This window comes from Strix uralensis, chromosome 7 (genome assembly GCF_047716275.1).
Source record: "Strix uralensis isolate ZFMK-TIS-50842 chromosome 7, bStrUra1, whole genome shotgun sequence".
Taxonomy (NCBI): Eukaryota; Metazoa; Chordata; class Aves; order Strigiformes; family Strigidae; genus Strix; species Strix uralensis.
The window spans coordinates 33,921,423-33,939,611 of NC_133978.1; the positions used below are offsets into that span (position 1 = coordinate 33,921,423).

The 18,189-nt window shown below is 37.0% G+C and overlaps 1 protein-coding gene across 5 annotated transcripts in view; it reads left to right on the forward strand.

Moving 5' to 3' along the window:
• ATRNL1 (attractin like 1) overlaps positions 1 to 18,189 on the forward strand; it is a 576,314-nt gene that overhangs the window by 39,618 nt on the left and 518,507 nt on the right. For all 5 annotated transcript variants that reach the window (XM_074875364.1, XM_074875362.1, XM_074875365.1 and 2 more), the window contains exons 2-5: positions 4,827 to 4,910; positions 6,948 to 7,061; positions 8,327 to 8,455; positions 11,566 to 11,774. In XM_074875364.1, the coding sequence (XP_074731465.1) occupies positions 4,827 to 4,910; positions 6,948 to 7,061; positions 8,327 to 8,455; positions 11,566 to 11,774 (536 nt within the window). The remainder of the gene's footprint in view (positions 1 to 4,826; positions 4,911 to 6,947; positions 7,062 to 8,326; positions 8,456 to 11,565; positions 11,775 to 18,189) is intronic.

Consider the following 18,189-nt stretch of genomic DNA (forward strand, 5'->3'; position numbering starts at 1 on the left):
ATATTCCAAGAGAATATAGGTCTCTGTTGCATGTTTCATTTGCCCTGTGTTGGTTTCAGCCTTTATCCCTTGAGTTTCTGGTATATGTCTGCTAGATGGAACAACCTATAGTGCCACGTATCTTTCACATAAGGTATTACTGACTAATTAGCTCAGTGAGTGACTAATCTGTCACTGATGCTTCTGAATGTCTTTAACTCTGCTGTGCAGCATCCTGACTTCTTTCTATGATCTGGTAGATCTGTTTTACAGTATACAGAAAAGAGAAATGTTTTCTTGGCATGCATCTCTAATTCTTTATAGGTTTTGATTATAACCCTGCCAACTAAAAAAATATTGTTGTGTTTATGAGAGCTGGTGTGCAATTTAAAATGCCAATATACAACATCAGCTGCTCCCCTGTGCATTCTGTTTAGAAAGCTGGAGTCTAGGTGTGATAAACCTGTGGTTCTTAGGCAGGCCACACAAATAGTTCTGGCTGTCCCCTCATCCCTGAAGCTTTCTCAGCAGTGAACAGGGAGCGGGGTGCAGCATGTAAGCATCATTCTGGCTATTTCACTTCTGTGACTAAAGAGTGTATAGTTGTGTTGTCTCATCTGGATATGGATTGTTTGACAGGATCACTGTTAATCACAGAGTGAAGCTATGTCCACAAATACCTGGTGTTATATGATAGAGAATATTGCTCTTGATTTGGTAAGAGGTTATGTGAAAGTAGTACTGCTTATCTATGTGTTATTTATGGGATTTGGGGTTTGATAATGTTTGGAAAGAAAAATGATACAGACAAGTTCTGTATGACTCAAGAAACTTAAAGTAATACCCCTCTGTTTTGCTGTGTTTATTTTAAACAGAACAGTCCCTTTATCTTACCATTTTTCACAACCATTGTTACAAAGCAATGTCATGCTGTTCTTTACATTTTTCAGCAAAGTGCAATAGCTGCTTCAAAGGCTATCTACTCTTCCAAAAAAACTATTTATCAAAAAATTATCAGTCTAGGTGAAAAGGGAAATTTTTTCCACTCTACTAGTGCCAAAGGGCTGATCTAATAAAACCAACTCTCTTAAGTCACCTCCATTGCATTATACAGCTACTAAAGAAGGCAATGGTCATGACTGCAAATGAATACTTATGATATTTCACATTTCTTGCAGCTAAATAAATATTCTGTGGCTTGCTATATAAGACTTCATATCTGTGTATAACCATATGACAGCACTAAAAGTATTTTGGTTGGAATTTTATGCATTAGTGCCTTCTTTAAAAAAAAAATAAATAATGCCTTCACTTTAGCACACACTCAAACATGGGATCCGCTCCCATAATCAGCTTTACTAAGGTTCAACCATGAATATTAGCTTGATTTCAAAATCAGCGATGTACGACTTAAACTGCTAAGTTGTAAGTTGGTATGTTGTTCAGCACTGTCCAAACAATATAATTAATAATATATAATTCATATACAGGAGAAATAGGTTTATTAACATGAAAGTATACCTTTAGGTAAAGTTGGTATTTCTCCACAAAAGTATTATGAAATTAAACTGCATGTGTCTTTTGCTTTCTTCTAGCAAAAGTATTCTGTGGCCAGGCACTGATTCTCATGAGAGCACCTGGCAGCAGCATGATTAACCTTTCCCCATGGCCATTGCTGTGGCTTCTCCCATGTGCAGCAGGGGAGGGGTGGGAGTTACCCGCTGTGCCTCATCATTCATTGCTTTGCTTATGAGCTGCATCAGTGCCCTGGTTTTGGCTGGGATGGAGTTAATTTTCTTCCTAGTAACTGGTACAGTGCTGTATTTTGGGTTTAGTATGAGAATAATGTTGATAAGACACTGATGTTTTAGTTGTTGCTAAGTAGGCCTTATCCTAAATCCAGGGTTTTTCAGTTTCCCATGCTCTGCCAGCAAGGAGGTGCAGAAGAAGTTGGGAGGGGACACAGCTGGGACAGCTGATCCCAACTGACCAGAGGGATATCCCAGACCATATGGCATCATGCTCAGCATATAAAGCTGGGGGAAGAAGGAGGAAGGGTGGGAAGTTTGCAGTGTTGGCATTTGTCTTCCCAAGTCACCATTACATGTGATGGAGCCTGGCTTTCCTGCAGATGGCTGAGCACCTGCCTGCCTATGGGAAGTGGTGAATGAATGCCTTGTTTTACTTTGCTTGTGTGCGTGGCTTTTGCTTTACCTGTTAAACTGTCTTTTATCTCAATCCACGTGTTTTCTCACTTTTACTCTTCTGATTCTCACCCCATCCCACCATGGGGGAAGTGAGTAAACGGCTGTGTGGGGCTTAGTTGCTGGCTGGGGTTAAACCATGACAACCAGGGTTTGTATGGCACTTAACAGAAACCACTGCTTCTGGAGAGTGGTGTACTGCAGCATTTAAACCAGCTCAACGTATTGGTTTTTTTAGGAAAATTTTTTCTCAGCTGTCAGCTGACTGAAGTATATGGCTGTTGTTTGGTTCTGTTTTTTTTTTTTTTTTCCCTCCCAGTCTTTTGCTCATGTTACCAGCTGTTTATCTGCTTTTCTTCTTTTTATTCAGAAACATAAAATACGTTATTGATACTGCTTTTATGCCTTGAAAATGTTTTGAAGTACACTTATTTGGATAGCTCCCCATATTAGAGAGCTTTATCCCATTTCATCAAAAAGAAACTGCAAGTAAAAACAAAGTCTTTGTTCAAACCACTAGCAACTTGAACTAAGCAGCTTACAAACTGAAGCTAGTTCTTACAGGACAGGTGAAGGAACTTGTTTAAAAACGTGAGTTTTCACAGACCTTGTCTCATAAATGCTTCTTCCTTGCTCCCTTGTTTTTAGTTCCTTTCCACATGTTTAGAGTTCTATGTTTGGAATTGCAGACCTCTGTTAATAAGTGTACAATTAGTGTTTGATACGAGTTCAAATGTAAAAAAAACTTGCAGTAGATGTGGTAGCGAATAGTTTTAAAATTGGTGTATACAGCTCCAAAGATAGTAGGATAGCAGATACTGAATTCCTGTTCAGCTAGACTCTTGGTGAGAAAAATTAGCTGGGACTCGGTCAGCTTGTTCAACATTGCCTCTGGGCTTAGATCTAGTGTATTGATTTATTAAAAAAACTGCAACAAAACAGAAATACCCAACTGCTTTTTTTTCTTACTCAGTGATACCTAACGATTATCTTTCCACACTATGGTGAAAGAAATGAGCATTTTTCAGTATGCATTTATGTTTGTTATCATTGTTGTAACATTTTAAAGATGGTCAGTTTTCCCAGTGGAGCAAGGCCACCAGAGATGTGTGTTAAGGCATGGACTACAGAATATAATTGTAAAGGATGTAGAAAAATGGGATAAATAGTGAAGTTAGAGTGCTGAAGATACTAAGCTCTTTCAGAAAGCTTTTATGGTAAAAGATTATTGAATTTCATCTGCTATTTTATCACTCTGTATAGATTAATTGAAGTAATATATATGAATGAGGTAAAAGGTTCTATTTCTACATTAAATGAATTTCTATATGTAATGAATCTTGAACTATCATCACTCAGAAAAAAGTTATAGCAGCTAGTTGTGTTTAAAATGTCAGCATAGCAATTATTGAAAGAGCAAATAAAATGTTAGGATGGGAATAGAGAACAAAGTGGAAATCATTATTATGCTGCTGTACACATTCATGGTGCACTTGAATCTTGAATATGAGACACTGATCTGTGTTGCATCTCAGAATATAGGAGACTAGAAAAGATATGTTAAACAGTTGGTGTGGGAATGATGAAACATAGTTATTCCGTATGATAAACTGCTAAATGAGCAAGGATTTCTCAGGTTGGAAAAGGGACAGTGGAGAGAAGGGAGGGAAACAACACAGGTTATTACATTTTGAGTGGGATAAAGCATGTGAACAGGGTACTGTTGTTCATCTCATCCAATGCTAGACCTAAGAATATCAGATGAAATTGCGAAGAGGTAGGCTCAGGACAAAACCAGGCGAGATGTCTCTTCATATATGTGTGGAAAGTATTCCTGCGTTCTAGATGCTGCAAGTTTACATGAGTTTATATGGGCAAACTAGAAGAAACGTTAATCTAAAGCCAATAGAAAGGCACAACCTCTGGCTGAGAATGTCCCTGAGCTGCAAGTTGTTGAAGTTAGTATAATGCTGTGGGGAGTACCTGTAGGGATTTAAATGCTTTCGTGGGTATCCACTGTAGGCCACTGTCAGAGACAGGGTACTGTGCTACGTCAGCATTTTTGTTTGACCTTTTATAGCTCTTTGTACACATTTTATTTAGTTTCTGTGTATTCCAATGTTGTTCTGCTTTCCCATGTCTAATCACTGACCAGAAATAAGAGAGGGACAGGCTGGCAGATATGGTTATTTATAATTTATGCCCTAATTCTTTTGATCTAGAACAGTTTTCCCACTGCTGCTGTGGTGTAATTTCAGAAGTAAGACCTAAGGCAATGGCAAAAGAAACAAACCAACCAAACAAAATACCTTAAAAAAACCCCCAAACCCAACACCTTTACATTGGCTTGGATGCATTTTGTGTGAAGGATAATTTGAACTATATGTAGTACTTGCTTGCTACTGAACTAGAAAAAATAGAAATCTTATGATTGCCTAGGGGAAGAAAGCAAATCAATGATATAGAATAATCAGAATTCTAGTTTTTATGAGTAAAAATAGTGTGACAAGAAATACGAACAGAGACTTGACACTTTCCCCCACTACCAAATTTCTTTCCATCCAGAAAGAATCTATTGGTATGTTGATGTGAATTCTGTTGTGTTGTCTCTGGTTTACTTTGGCACTGTTTTTTCTCTTGTAGGTTAACAGAACCTTCTGGATATTTAACAGATGGACCAATAAATTATAAATATAAAACTAAATGTACATGGTTAATTGAAGGATAGTAAGTATTTATTTTCATGCTTAAATTTTTTGACAGTTTGGTACTGTGTATTCTAGAGATCTAAAGAACTTCTCAAGTAGAAACTGCATCTGGATACAATATAAACAGTTTTGGGTTTTTTGTTTTTATTTAAATGTTATAGAGATTAAAAAGTTGAAGTAGGATTTTCAGCACTGCTCAGAGTTGGCCAAATTCCATTCCTGTTCAAATTGCTGGCAAAAGTTAGGCTGACATTGGAATTTGGCCAGTGCTGCAAACTCTCAAAACCCTGTGATAAATTTGTTGCCTGTTTGAGTACCTTTACATAAGTTCCAAATGTGATTACAGAATCCTATTATTTAAGTAATTGTCTTACTTATTTTATTTAACTCATATCAGTGATAAATCAGGAATGTCTTCAAGTACAGAATGCTTCCACTCTAATGATAATTTTTCAGTTACGTGTTGCTCAAAAGTTAGTGCTTCTATAAAGTATTTTCTTTTGAATTCTAATTTTCCTCATGCACTTAATTTTAAAATCATATTGTGCTCACAGTTTATATAGTTCAGATATTTCATATCTGTTGCTAATTTTTCAGTTTATGCAGCACAGAAGCACATAGACCTGCACAAAGAAATAATGAGACACGTGCACTACTATGGCTAACTGTTAAAGGCACAAATTTGTTAAATTTCAGTGGGACTCTTTTCCCCAAGGCTATGGGTCTGGATTTTACTGAAGAATGTAGCTGGGTCCGAGTTCTACTAATATTCCAGAAGAAAATTACACCCTTCTGTTTTTCCATATTGTCCTGATCTCAATTACCTTAGATGTCTACTTTGTCACTGCAGTTCAGTAATGAACTATGATCTAATTTTGGTCTGCTTATATGCAGATAGTAATTTAAACACAACAGCAATGAAGTTATGGGTAGTTTGCAAAATCATTTAAGTAGAAGCTTCTTTAAGTAGAATTGGGTGACTAGGCTGTAGCTGAATATCTTTCTTACATAGTTAGACTTCTCTTTTTACCCAAGCTAGCTCAGGAGTATTTGCACTGCACTACACTAGACTAAAGTGGAAACATGCCTCAGGACTGTATGCAAACTCTACTTTGAAGTTGGTCTTCACTCTGTTCCTCCTCTTTGCAGGAGATGGTGGAGTGGGTAGCTGGAGGAAACAATACGCTCTACAATATGTAGAAGAGTAATGCAACCCAGTAACATAGTGCAAAATGTCAACACACAAGGAAGTCACATGTGTAAAATACTCTCTCTTAAAAAAATGAACAAAGAGCTCTCTCCAAATGATCTCTCACAAAAAAAAAAAGTATATGTTTTCCAAACTGACAAACTGCATTCAGGCCTGTCAGTGTGTGTGTGTGTGGGAAATCTAAAGTGAAATAAAATAAAATAATCAGCATGTTGCATGGAATATATTTAGGAGTCTGCTAACTTTGTCATATGAGAAAATTCCCCTTTCAGAAATCTTACAGTCCCCATCTGGATCTCTACCAAAAAATGGTGAAATCTGACCCCCAGATGTCGCGGTGGGGTGGGAAATTATATCTTGCACTAATATTGCTTGCTATTTTAAATTTTTGTGTTAAGATTTTTATTTTCAATAACTGGTATAATACTGGAATGAGGAAGTGAAGATGTGTAGGTGATTTTGGTCTTGAAAAAAATTTTAAACCTTATAGTCCTGACACTATGAAGTAAAGCATATTGAATTCCCATATTGAAATGGGATACTTTCAATTCTCTGAAATCATGGTTCTGAATACTGATAAAACCTGGTGATCTTAAGTCTCTTGTTAACTGAAGACATTATTTTTAAAGTTTTCTAAGATAAAGTGAAATATTTGCTTGCCCTGAATTTTGTTATTTAACTGTTTGAAATGTTTAGTTAGTACTCAAAACGTATTAATAGTTATGCTGGCATGATCAATTTTGCTGTAAGTTCTTTATCTTACAAGCTCAATACTTCTGTAAATAATTTTTTATATCGATGTTTGTTTGTTTGTTTGTTTGGTTTTTGTTTGTTTTTTTTTTCCAGCCCAAATGCAATACTAAGATTAAGATTTAATCACTTTGCCACAGAATGTAGTTGGGACCATATGTATGTTTATGATGGAGATTCAATATATGCACCTTTAATAGCTGTATTTAGGTGAGTGTATTTATTAGCCTTTTAGTCCAAGTAGTCATGTATGGACATTCTTGGTTTGCAGGGAAAAAAAATAACATTAGAGACTTTTCCTACCCTTTGGTTAAAGTTTTGGGAAACATTGCAGAAAGAATATTCAATGCAAGTGGGCTGTAGTTTATTAGAGAGGAGGCACAGGATTCTAATCCTCTGAAGTCAGTAAAAATTTATTCTTCGGATATCCATTGAGTACAAAGCTGTATTAAAAAAAAAAAAAACCAAAACCAGCCCCCCATGCATATATACACACATGGTCTGTGGGGCAGAAACTGTACTTCATTTTCTGTTATGAAATACTGATTATGCTGCTGATGTGTAGGATATACTAATATCTCCTAAGGGAGCTACTCTCAGGTCATCCCTCCTTCCTGCCCAACTACAGCAATCTACACCTTCTCTGCTAATTCTCCTGAATTTGTTACATAACTGCTTGGTGGGATTTTTTACCCCTCAAAGTTGTAGTTGTTAAATGTGTCTAGCTATTATTCAGTAGCCTGACTTGCAGCATAAATGGAAAGAAAGAGGAGGTTGCTCTCCCTGTGTTCTTTACTTCAAATGTCTTTCAGTTTATTGATTGTTAGTGTTTTCCTTAGGACTCTTGTAACTTTTATATTTGTGATGTGGCACTGTTTTATGCAGGTGATCCTTTTTCTCAGTATTTTAATATATTGCTTTTTTTCCTACTTCAGTCTTTATTTAAGACTGATATCTTTAACATCTTTCTGAAGTTTAAAAAAGTATGTTATTTTTCATTGGAAATTGCCTTTTCATGGACATTACTTAATTATCATACTTTCCAGGTTTGAAATTATTTAATAAGATAAACTTCTAAAGATGAGAATATTAAGTGGAAATAGAATTTATGCTGAAAGACAGTGAGTGTTAAGCACCTATCTGAAGGATATATGTATTTTTTTCAAAGTTAAAATAAGTTTTAAAAATTATACTGATGGTGCATGGACCCTCAGAATAATCTGATGTGAAATTTTGCATTACTGTCTGAGGGAGGAGCTGTTTTGCTTTGTTTTCCTGGAAAACCCTACCTTACCTTGCAGAGGCATGGGCAAGTTTTATACACATTTTATTATTTCTTTTTTGAAAGAAGTATTTAAATGAGATTTATGAGTTATCTATATAATTAACAACCAGAATAGCTAACATAGTCTTTCCCTTTTTTGTTTCCTCTCCCAAAGAATGATTAAAAACATTATTCTCATTTTCTTTTCCAGTGGTCTAATAGTCCCTGAAGTACGTGGAAATGAAACTGTTCCTGAGGTAGTTACTACATCTGGCTATGCATTGCTACACTTTTTTAGTGATGCTGCTTATAACCTAACTGGATTTAACATTTTTTACTCGTAAGTATTTTTTAATAAGTAATTACTTTGTTAATTAGCCTATCATTTCTTTCAGGAGAATAACAAACCCAGGGAAAGTGTTTATCTATTGATTTTATTAATAATATAAGCGTTATACTTTGTGGTATGTTTCGAAAAACAGGAAGCTAGGGTTGTAATGAGTTGTCATTAAGGTACTAGTTTAAAAAAAAGAAAAGAAAAAGAAAATGAGATAAATATGTTCTGAGTGAAGCCACATGGCCATTCCAAGAGTGTGTTTTTCCTGTGCCATATGGAACTAGAATGCATCCCTTCCAGTATTTCTGACACATGTAGCTGTCTCATGGAATAGAAGGGAGGTTATATCTGCTGTCATATCAATTCCCTTCTCTTGAACTAGAGTTGTTGCTTGATTTTTCTTGCTCAGTGGACTTCTATGTCTTTTGAAACAGCCTGCTTTCATTTCTGTGCCAGCCATGAGGGTTTTATTCCTTTTCTTCTCTACTTCTTGGGTACTTTTCCCTCCTGTTGCCCATCTCAGTCTGCATTCTGCCTTCATAGTTCTTATCTGCACTGTCTGTCTCTTACTTTCTCTGATGGCAGTTTAATCTGATATTACTATGCTTGCTTTCCTCCAGTCTGCTTTTCTGTGTCCGCAGCTCTAAAGATGCATCCGATGGACCTGAGTCTCTTCCTCCTTACATGCACCAGCTGTTGATTGCAACTTCTGTCTCATTTGGGATGTGCTTGTGACACATAATGTGATGTCTCTTTATACTGGATGCTTTAGTTCAAGAGGGTATTGCTTGGTCCTGTTAGACCTCTTTTTTCATGTGATAGTTTTTCCATGATTGAAGATATTCTTGTTCCTTTCAATTACTTCAGATTCTGAAATACCAATTTTTGGGATGTGGTGGCCAGCACTGCACATCAAATGTGGATGTACATGTAATATTTTTTTCATATTCTTCATTAATTTAAAATTCCTATTTGTGCTTCTGACCATAGCTTTACTCTTGGCAGAGGTCTTTATTAAATTTTCTGTAGAAAGTTTGTTTTTATAACTTGCAGCAGTTTGCCTACCTTTTACCAGATAATAAATAGCTGTTCAGAGTTTGGGAAATTTCCCTAAGTATGTTGTATTGGAAATGACAGTCTAGAAGACTGTGTATTTTTAATTTTTGTCAGTTGACATCAGTAAAATGCAATCACCTGGCAGACGACTGTAATTAGATACATTTTTTCAGTTATCCCTGAAGCTTTTATTGCACATTTGTGTTTGTCTTGGGAGCAAATGGCAATATGACATGGCAGTCTTAAGAAATGAGTGTAAGTACTCTGCATTCTTTTATGACTTGGTAATGTAGTGCATGCTACATATCATTACCTAATTTTTTGGAAGACTTAAAATAAACGAAGAAAACTGTTCTTCTGTTTCTTCTATTGTAATGGATACTTTTAAATTTTTTTAATGATCCAACAGTAACTTTCTTTATGATAAAAGAAGTACCTACGATTTCTATTTATGGCTGCATTAACTTTTTTCTGTCACTTCTGTTACCTTCTTCTTCCTTGGTTTGGTAACCTCAAAGCAGTTTTTAACTTCATCTTTGACTTCATCTTGATGGACCACTTGTATTCCTTTCTTTTGGGGAAGACAGTAGCACAATATCTGTGACTAAAATGACATGTCAGTTGTGAACAACAATAGTTACTTCAGAACTCTGAGTAAATTTTGTGTTCTTTGGAGTCAGGTAACCTGCTTCCAACTCTGCTGATCCAGTTTTTCCTCATTCTGTTTGAATCCTTAACAAACCTGTTGGAGTGGGAATATGTCTACTTTTAAACTGATAGCTCTATTGCTGGAAAGACTTAACTTTGCCTTCATGCAGAAAACCCTCCTGGTAAAGTCAGGGGAGAGGTTCCTCACAGCTGTTGTATACAGCAGTTAATGTATCAATGGTTTTAATGCCATTTGTGTTACTAGGCAAAACCCCCAAGATGCTTGCAGTTCAGGCATGGAATTTTTTTTATTGGTGCTGTAACTTTAGAAAATGAAAACATGTCTCCTGACTGTCTCCTGACTGTCCTACCACAAATACATTTGGCCAAAGGCCAGACTTGAACAATTCCGCACTGAGTTTTTCAGTTCCTTCTTCCTCTGGTAAGAACAAGGATGGCTATGAATGGTATCTAGCTCTCATATCTGCAGGGAGCAATCTGTGTTATCAGGGGTTTGTAGTAACAGTTTATTCTGAACTTCAACCTAAGTAATCAAAAAAGGTTTTGAATCCTTTTTTGACTTCATCAAGTGCATACTGCCTGAAATTCTGTCCTTGGAAACTCTTAGACCCACATCAATGTCCTCCATCCCTCCTTGTCTCCAAGGAATTGCCTGCATTTTTGGAACCAGTTTGCATAATTTTGCAGTCCAGTTGCCTGTGATCTCAGTGTTTGGTAGGGCGTATCACAGAAATCTTAACTCCCGTAACAGTCATAGACTTCTTTCAGCCTAATCTTTCCTCTTTTTGCATCTTTAACTGCAGAGTTAAGGAGGCAAGGCTAGGGGGGGCTCTATTATTAAGGATTCAAAGCTTGAAGTGCTACCTGTAAGTAGTTTCAGGATATTCGCCGTCTTGTATTTTTTCCTGACTCTCTTTTTCTGATTTTATTCCCCTCAGATATTCGACATGCTGTTTTATAGCATGGACCAAAGCCATTCCAGAAAACCTTTTAACTGTGTGCCTGTGGTGGAGACTTTAAGGGTTATGGTTCACAGTTGCTTCCAGTGTGGATGTTCCTAGAGATAATAAGCATTTGAAGGGACTGACTAGAGTGCTGGTACTGGAACATAGCAAAAAATATATGGTGATGTCCCTCTACTTAATGTCAATATTCTTGTTACAGTACAAGGTGTTTGATCCTGACTGCATCACAGACTTTGTATGTAAGCCTGTTTTCAGCTCAGTTGCCTGTAAAATCATCATTAAACTTGTGTTTTATCAGTACATAGAAATTTTTCAGGGAAAAAAAGTACTTTATCTAACAAATACTGTTGGAATACTGTCAGATAAAGCCACTGTCATCAACACTTGGCTTGTCATTTCCCTTATTTTGCATATTTTTTTCAGAATTAATTCTTGTCCTAATAACTGCTCAGAACATGGAAAGTGTACAACCAGTATGTCCGTACCAAGCCGGGTATACTGTGAGTGTGACAAGTATTGGAAAGGAGAAGCCTGTGATATTCCATACTGTAAAGCCAACTGTGGCAGTCCAGATCATGGGTACTGTGATTTGACAGGCGAGAAGCTGTGTGTTTGCAATGATAGCTGGCAAGGTAAGGTTTTGTTATTTGGAATCAAGTTAATCTTTAAAAAAGAAGTGCCTTTAATGCATTCTAGTATGCACATTAGCATCTTTGATAAATAAACATAAACGAGAAAATGATTTGTGGAGTGAATTTCCATGTGGACCTAGTTGTGTATACTTTAATACCATAAAAGGCTCACAGCTTTGGTATTTTCTGTCTGAAGACACTGCGGAAATATCTGACCTAAACTTTCTTGTGGTGGTCATTCTTCTTTCTGGATTGGTAATTTGAAAAAATAATGGCAGGAATTACTCAAGAGTTGTGAGCACTAATGAAGACTAAGTTCCTCCATAGCCTAACTTCCTATTTGTTAATATCTTTAATGTCTAGATAGATTTGATTTTTTTTTTCCCACCCTTTCTCAATGCCACATCGTCACATCATATTTTGAGTGCTTCCTGAAGTAAGTATTCACTGTCTGGTTTTTCATTGTGTATTATTTGTATAGCCTCTCAATGAAAAAGGAAGGTAAGCGCTTTTGTTACGATCGTACAAGGATGTCTGTGTGGACACGTACTGTGGATTAATGGATGTACTGTGAGCATGTGCTGTAGTTTTATTCCCAGTACCATAAAAAATTGTTTCTTATTACTAAGATCCTAAATCTTAATCCTAAATCCTTAAGATTGCTTAAGATCCTAAGTGTTTAATTCACTTGCTATAATTATGCTAGATGTTTGTGAATTTTTTTCTTTTTATCATTTACCACTCCTATTAGAAGTCTCAATTGGATTAGCTTGCTATGTATTGAAATTGCCATTCTTCTCTTAAAAGAAATATTAAAACACCTCCAAATTACTTGGCTGATGTTCCCTCTTCCCATTACTTCCTGTCTCTACTTTTGTTTTATTGCTGTTTCTTTTTGCATGTCAAAGGAAATGACTTTTTTTACTCCTATTAGCTGTCACACTTAGACCAAAGACACCGTGAGATTTAATACATTTCTTAATAATTAATGAAGTTGTTCATTAAGAGGCAGTCAGGGCACCCGCAGAAAGGAAGTGGGTTAGCAATATGGTCATTGAATGGAAACAGTGCAGACTTGTTACTGAGTCCTTTAGAACCTTCCGTGATTGTAGTGCACAAAAAAAGATCCTGAAAGCTTAATTGCTGTAAGGAAGTTGTGAATATCACCCTTTTATTTGTGCATTGATTCCTTAAAATTTCAGATTGCTGTGTACAAAATGGGGAAAAGTCAAGATCTTTGGAAACACTTTTTAGGCTATACCTTCATTTACAATGCTATGATCTTCATTAGAAGTTTTGAGCACAAAATAAAACTAGAAGTCTAACTTTCACTGTTAATACTTCCTTTTCATCTAGCTCTTCTGTGCATACTAGCTTCCCGTTCTTTCTTACAGTGAGTAGGATTATATAGAGATAACTTGCTTCGTTGTTCCTTGGAACCTACATAGATTTCACTTATTTTTTTCTTTTTAAATTCTGTGACAGATGAGATGGCTTGGATACATAATTGTTTCTCCTTATTAAATACAAACCAATACCAAACTTTCCTTAAGCTCTCTGGGAGACTGCTTGCTTCTCTGTTCTAGTTAGTTATTTATTTGCATCTATGTACTTTATAGTTTCTAAAGTGGCAGTATTTCCTATATAGGTTATTTGCAATGCAGGAATCATAAAGGTTTCTACTTGTCTTACTACTAGTGCTGTCCACCGAATTTTTCTTGTGCTTGGTAATTCAAACCAAGTGGCTTAAGTAGGGTCTTGACTTTTCTTTTGTTTTTCATGTTTTGTGGGGTTTTTTGAGTGTGTTTATTTCCTATATTAAAAAAAACCCCATTGAACCGTATTGACTGAGATGTGCAATAAATAAAATACATTGTTCAGAATGTAAAAAAGTGTTTAATACTTCACAATGCATGAGGTTTCTTTCTTTTACAATGGTGACATCTTGTGGATGCTGTGGAAGAAGCATCTCTGAAGAAAATTTCACATTTAAAACAAGTATTCTGAGAAAGGAGAACACTGTAGTCTTTGGTATAGAATAATTATTTTGAGTAAAAAGTAGGGTCCTCTCGTTATTAGGTGCATTTTGTGGAAGAAAGATCTTGTAGATATTTGCAGTTAGCTGCTAGTCATACAAGTATAGAATAAAGCTGTGACAATAAAAATGTTTAGATTTGGAAAGCAAATAATTTAGTAATAATTTTAATTTAAACAAAAAGTACATTTAACAAAAATACACTTGTTAAATGTTCTTTTTGTTAAAAATAATGTTTATTTTTAATAATGCTAATAATCACAGAATCACTGAATCACAGAATCGTCTAGGTTGGAAAAGACCTTGAAGATCATCCAGTCCAACCATCAACCCAACATTAACAGTTCCCAACTGCACCATATCCCTCAGCACTAAGTCGACCCTACTCTTAAACACCTCCGGGGATGGGGACTCCACCACCTCCCTGGGCAGCCCATTCCAACGCCTAACAACCCGTTCTGTAAAGAAATGCTTCCTAATATCTAGTCTAAACCTTCCCTGGTGCAACTTGAGGCCATTACCTCTTGTCCTATCGCTTGTTACTTGGTTAAAGAGACTCATCCCCAGCTCTCTGCAACCTCCTTTCAGGTAGCTGTAGAGGGCGATGAGGTCTCCCCTCAGCCTCCTCTTCTCCAGACTAAACAACCCCAGTTCCCTCAGCCGCTCCTCGTACGACATGTGCTCCAGGCCCTTCACAGCTTCATTGCCCTTCTCTGGACATGCTTGAGTAATTCAATGTCCTTTTTGTAGTGAGGGGCCCAAAACTGAACACAGTAATCGAGGTGCGGCCTCACCAGGGCCGAGTACAGGGGTAAGATCCCTTCCCTGTCCCTGTTGGCCATGCTGTTTCTGATACAAGCCAGGATGCCATTGGCCTTCTTGGCCACCTGGGCACACTGCTGGCTCCTGTTCAGCTGGCTGTCAGTCAACACCCCCAGGTCCCTCTCTGACTGACGGCTCTCCAGCCACTCCTCCCCAAGCCTGTAGCGCTGCTGGGGGTTGTTGTGGCCCAAGTGCAGCACCTGGCATTTGGCCTTATTGAAGCTCATACAGTTGGCCTTAGCCCATTGTTCCAGCCTGTCCAGATCTCTCTGCAGAGCCTCCCTACCCTCGAGCAGATCAACACTCCCACCCAACTTGGTGTCATCTGCAAACTTACTGAGGGTGCACTCGATCCCCTCGTCTATATCATCAATAAAGATGTTTAATAGGAGTGGCCCCAAAACCGAGCCCTGGGGGACACCACTCGTGACCGGCCACCAACCAGCTTTAACTCCATTCACCACAACTCTTTGGGCCCGGCCATCCAGCCAGATTTTTACCCAGCAAAGTGTGTGCTCATCCAAGCCGTGAGCAGCCAGTTTTGCCAGACTATCTCTGGACATGCTGAAAATATTGTGAACTACTATGAATTTATTGTATGCTTTTTAAAAGTAGTATTGGAGGTCTTGTTGATAGAGATGCTCTTTGATTTCTTCAAGGAGCTTGATTTAATACCATGTAAGGGAAATAACTAGCCTGCCACATATTAAATGGGTTTTAAACTGTTTTACAGAAGGAGTTCAAAATATGGCTACATGTAAAATATGCACTAGCCAAGTGCTTAATTGGAGAATTTTCCAGTGGTGTCTTATGTTAAACAACATTTTATAAAAGATCTCAATTATTACATATAACTTTTCCTGGACTCACTGTGTGGTAAAGAAAGGAAGATAGTCTCATTTTTAAGAGCTATAAATCACCCAGTTCAAAATAATAATTTAGAAAATTGTCAATATCACTTAGTGTAAACTGATCTAGGAACAAAGACTGCAGACTGTGTCAGCAAAAGAAAGGCTGTCTTAGAAAGCAGTGTTTGTTAGAAGACTTATAAATCACTGTAGGTAATAATTTTTATGTGAGGAATTTTGAGTACGGAGGAAGTGACATTTTCTCTGTGGTAGGCATTTGAGAGAGAACATTGGATTATAGTGCCCAGGTTGGGGATCAGCACTTTAGGAAGGGGTGTAAATACTGGCAAGAACCCAAGTCATGCCAGAAAATTGATATGCTTACTAGGAAATAATCTTGTGATGGGTAGACTAAGGAGTTAGTGGTGACTAATGCTTAGTGGGAGTTCCCCCATGAGAGCTCCTGTGCAGGCACAGTATGCTTCCTCTCCCTTGTCCAGTGTGATGTGGGGATGCTGTTGGTGCTGGTACCTTTTGTACTGGGTTGAGGTGGGAAAGAGAGTTGAAGACTGTTGAATTTAAGAGAAACTTTATTGGTACTTTGATCATTGAACATCAGTACTACAAGTAAAAAGGGGATCTGCTAGGGGGGAATTACAGAGTGAGTTTACATTAGTCTTTAAGAGGATCAGTAGGGTACCTTCAAAGCAAATCTGACCCTCCACATGTACTGTGTTTTGGACTGCATCATGAGGTGGTTTGAAAACACAGGAACTGCATTCCTTTTCGATGAAACTATACCTGAAGATGAGCTCCAGGGTTGCACATAATGCACACCAAACACAAATAGCATTCAGTCCTAGGGATCGGATATAGGCTAAAGTTAAAACACCAGCAAAAATTCCAGAATGTGTATGGTTAGTTGTTTCTCCCTAAAGATCTGTTCCTAGCAGATAGAGATGTAGTTGAAGACCAGATTCTGATTAACTTTGAAATACATCTATTAGCAATTCAGGCAGCTTGAATTTTACAACATCTCTCTAGGGAAAAAATGAGCCTTTATGTAAGGAGAAAAGTAAACAATGAAAGTATAAAAGCAGTGCTATGACTACTGCAGTGTAAAATTCAGTATTTTGCCTTGCTCATTATTATGGTATTTATTCTAACAGCATCTTGAGTATGGCCAGAACTACTATGTCAATGTGTGTCCACAGCTGACTTCAGTTAGTCCTTTCAGGATAATCTGAATTGAGTTCATTCCCACTGCTTCAGTGAAAGACCTTGAGGTCATACTCTTGTTTGGCCTGCCTTGTTCCTCAATGCTGAGATTTAGCAAAGCTGTGCTAGTGTGATGGTGTCTTATTGAAACCAATGGAGGAGGTTTGAGATGTGAGCTCTGGCAGTGACAGTTGAAATGCAGGACTGGAAAGAGCTTGTGCCAGATGCTGAGGGGTCTGAAATCTGATATTTTGGCCTGTTGTGCCTGGATGTTCTTAAAGCATACAAGTATGTATTTTCAGAGAAGAGGACCTATGATGTAATACTTGCTTTGGACAAACCTGTCTTTGGAAGGAAAAAAGAATTAGAAGCAGGTGTCTTATAACTGTTCTGCCCTGTGATAATGCCCTTTTTGCCTAGATTTTACTTCTCAGGTTTTCTCCTGTCCAAAATTCAGTGAGAAGAAACTGCAGTTTTACAGTCTGGGAGATGTCCTGTTAAATATATATGCATTAATACTATATGTGCACATAAAAACACAAACACAAGGAATCCTTTCCTCCCCCAATTTTAAGTTAAAATCCAGTTTCTGCACTCCATATCTGTAAATTTCATTATGTGTATTGTAGAAGTGAGAGCTGTCTAAGGAAGTTTTGCATATACAGTGTTCATATATACTGGAAACATTCTTCAGTTTTATGTTCAAATTGAATTTAAATTTGTCAAGCATCCTTGGAGGACTTCGTGCAATTTGTAAGCAAAATATAGCCATTATAATTAGAAATTTAGTGTCTGAAAATTCTGTGTGAGAAAATTAAGTAACCTTATTGCAAAAGAAACAAAACCACAGTTAAATCAAGAGCCAACTTCAGTTTTAAATACCTTTGTGGTGTCATCTGATGATTAGTGAAAGCAAGTTTAGTATAATTTGTTGGATTCATCTCCATAAATGGTTGTCTGCATTAAAGTGGTTGATAATGCTCTGTATGTGCAATTACAATGAGATTTAGGGAGGGAGTCCCCTGCTATTTGTGCGTTTTAATGAAAAATGTAATCTATTTAAAATAAATCTATGACCTTCTAAATGTTTAATTAAAATGCATGCACATAAATGTAGCAAGGTAGAACATGCAAACACTTGATTAAACTAATGAACAAATGCAGTACTATGTCTTGAACATGAGAAGGGGATCGATAGTGCTGATCTCCCTGATAAGGGAAGATACTAAATTTAGTTCATTATCTGTAGCACCTTTGTTTAGGAATAGAAAGAAAGTGACTCAGGCAGCTCAAAACTTGTTAGCTCGATTTCAGCAGTGTGTTAAGTTCTAGACCATAACTTGAGGAAAGAAATAATTCAACATATGGTGTGACTGAATAGTGAAACAGTTGAAATGTGGATTTATCAATATAATTCATACTAAAATAATTTGTAAGAAAAGTGGCGAGAAAATGCAATATATTTTATCTGAACCTCAGCATTTGATGATAG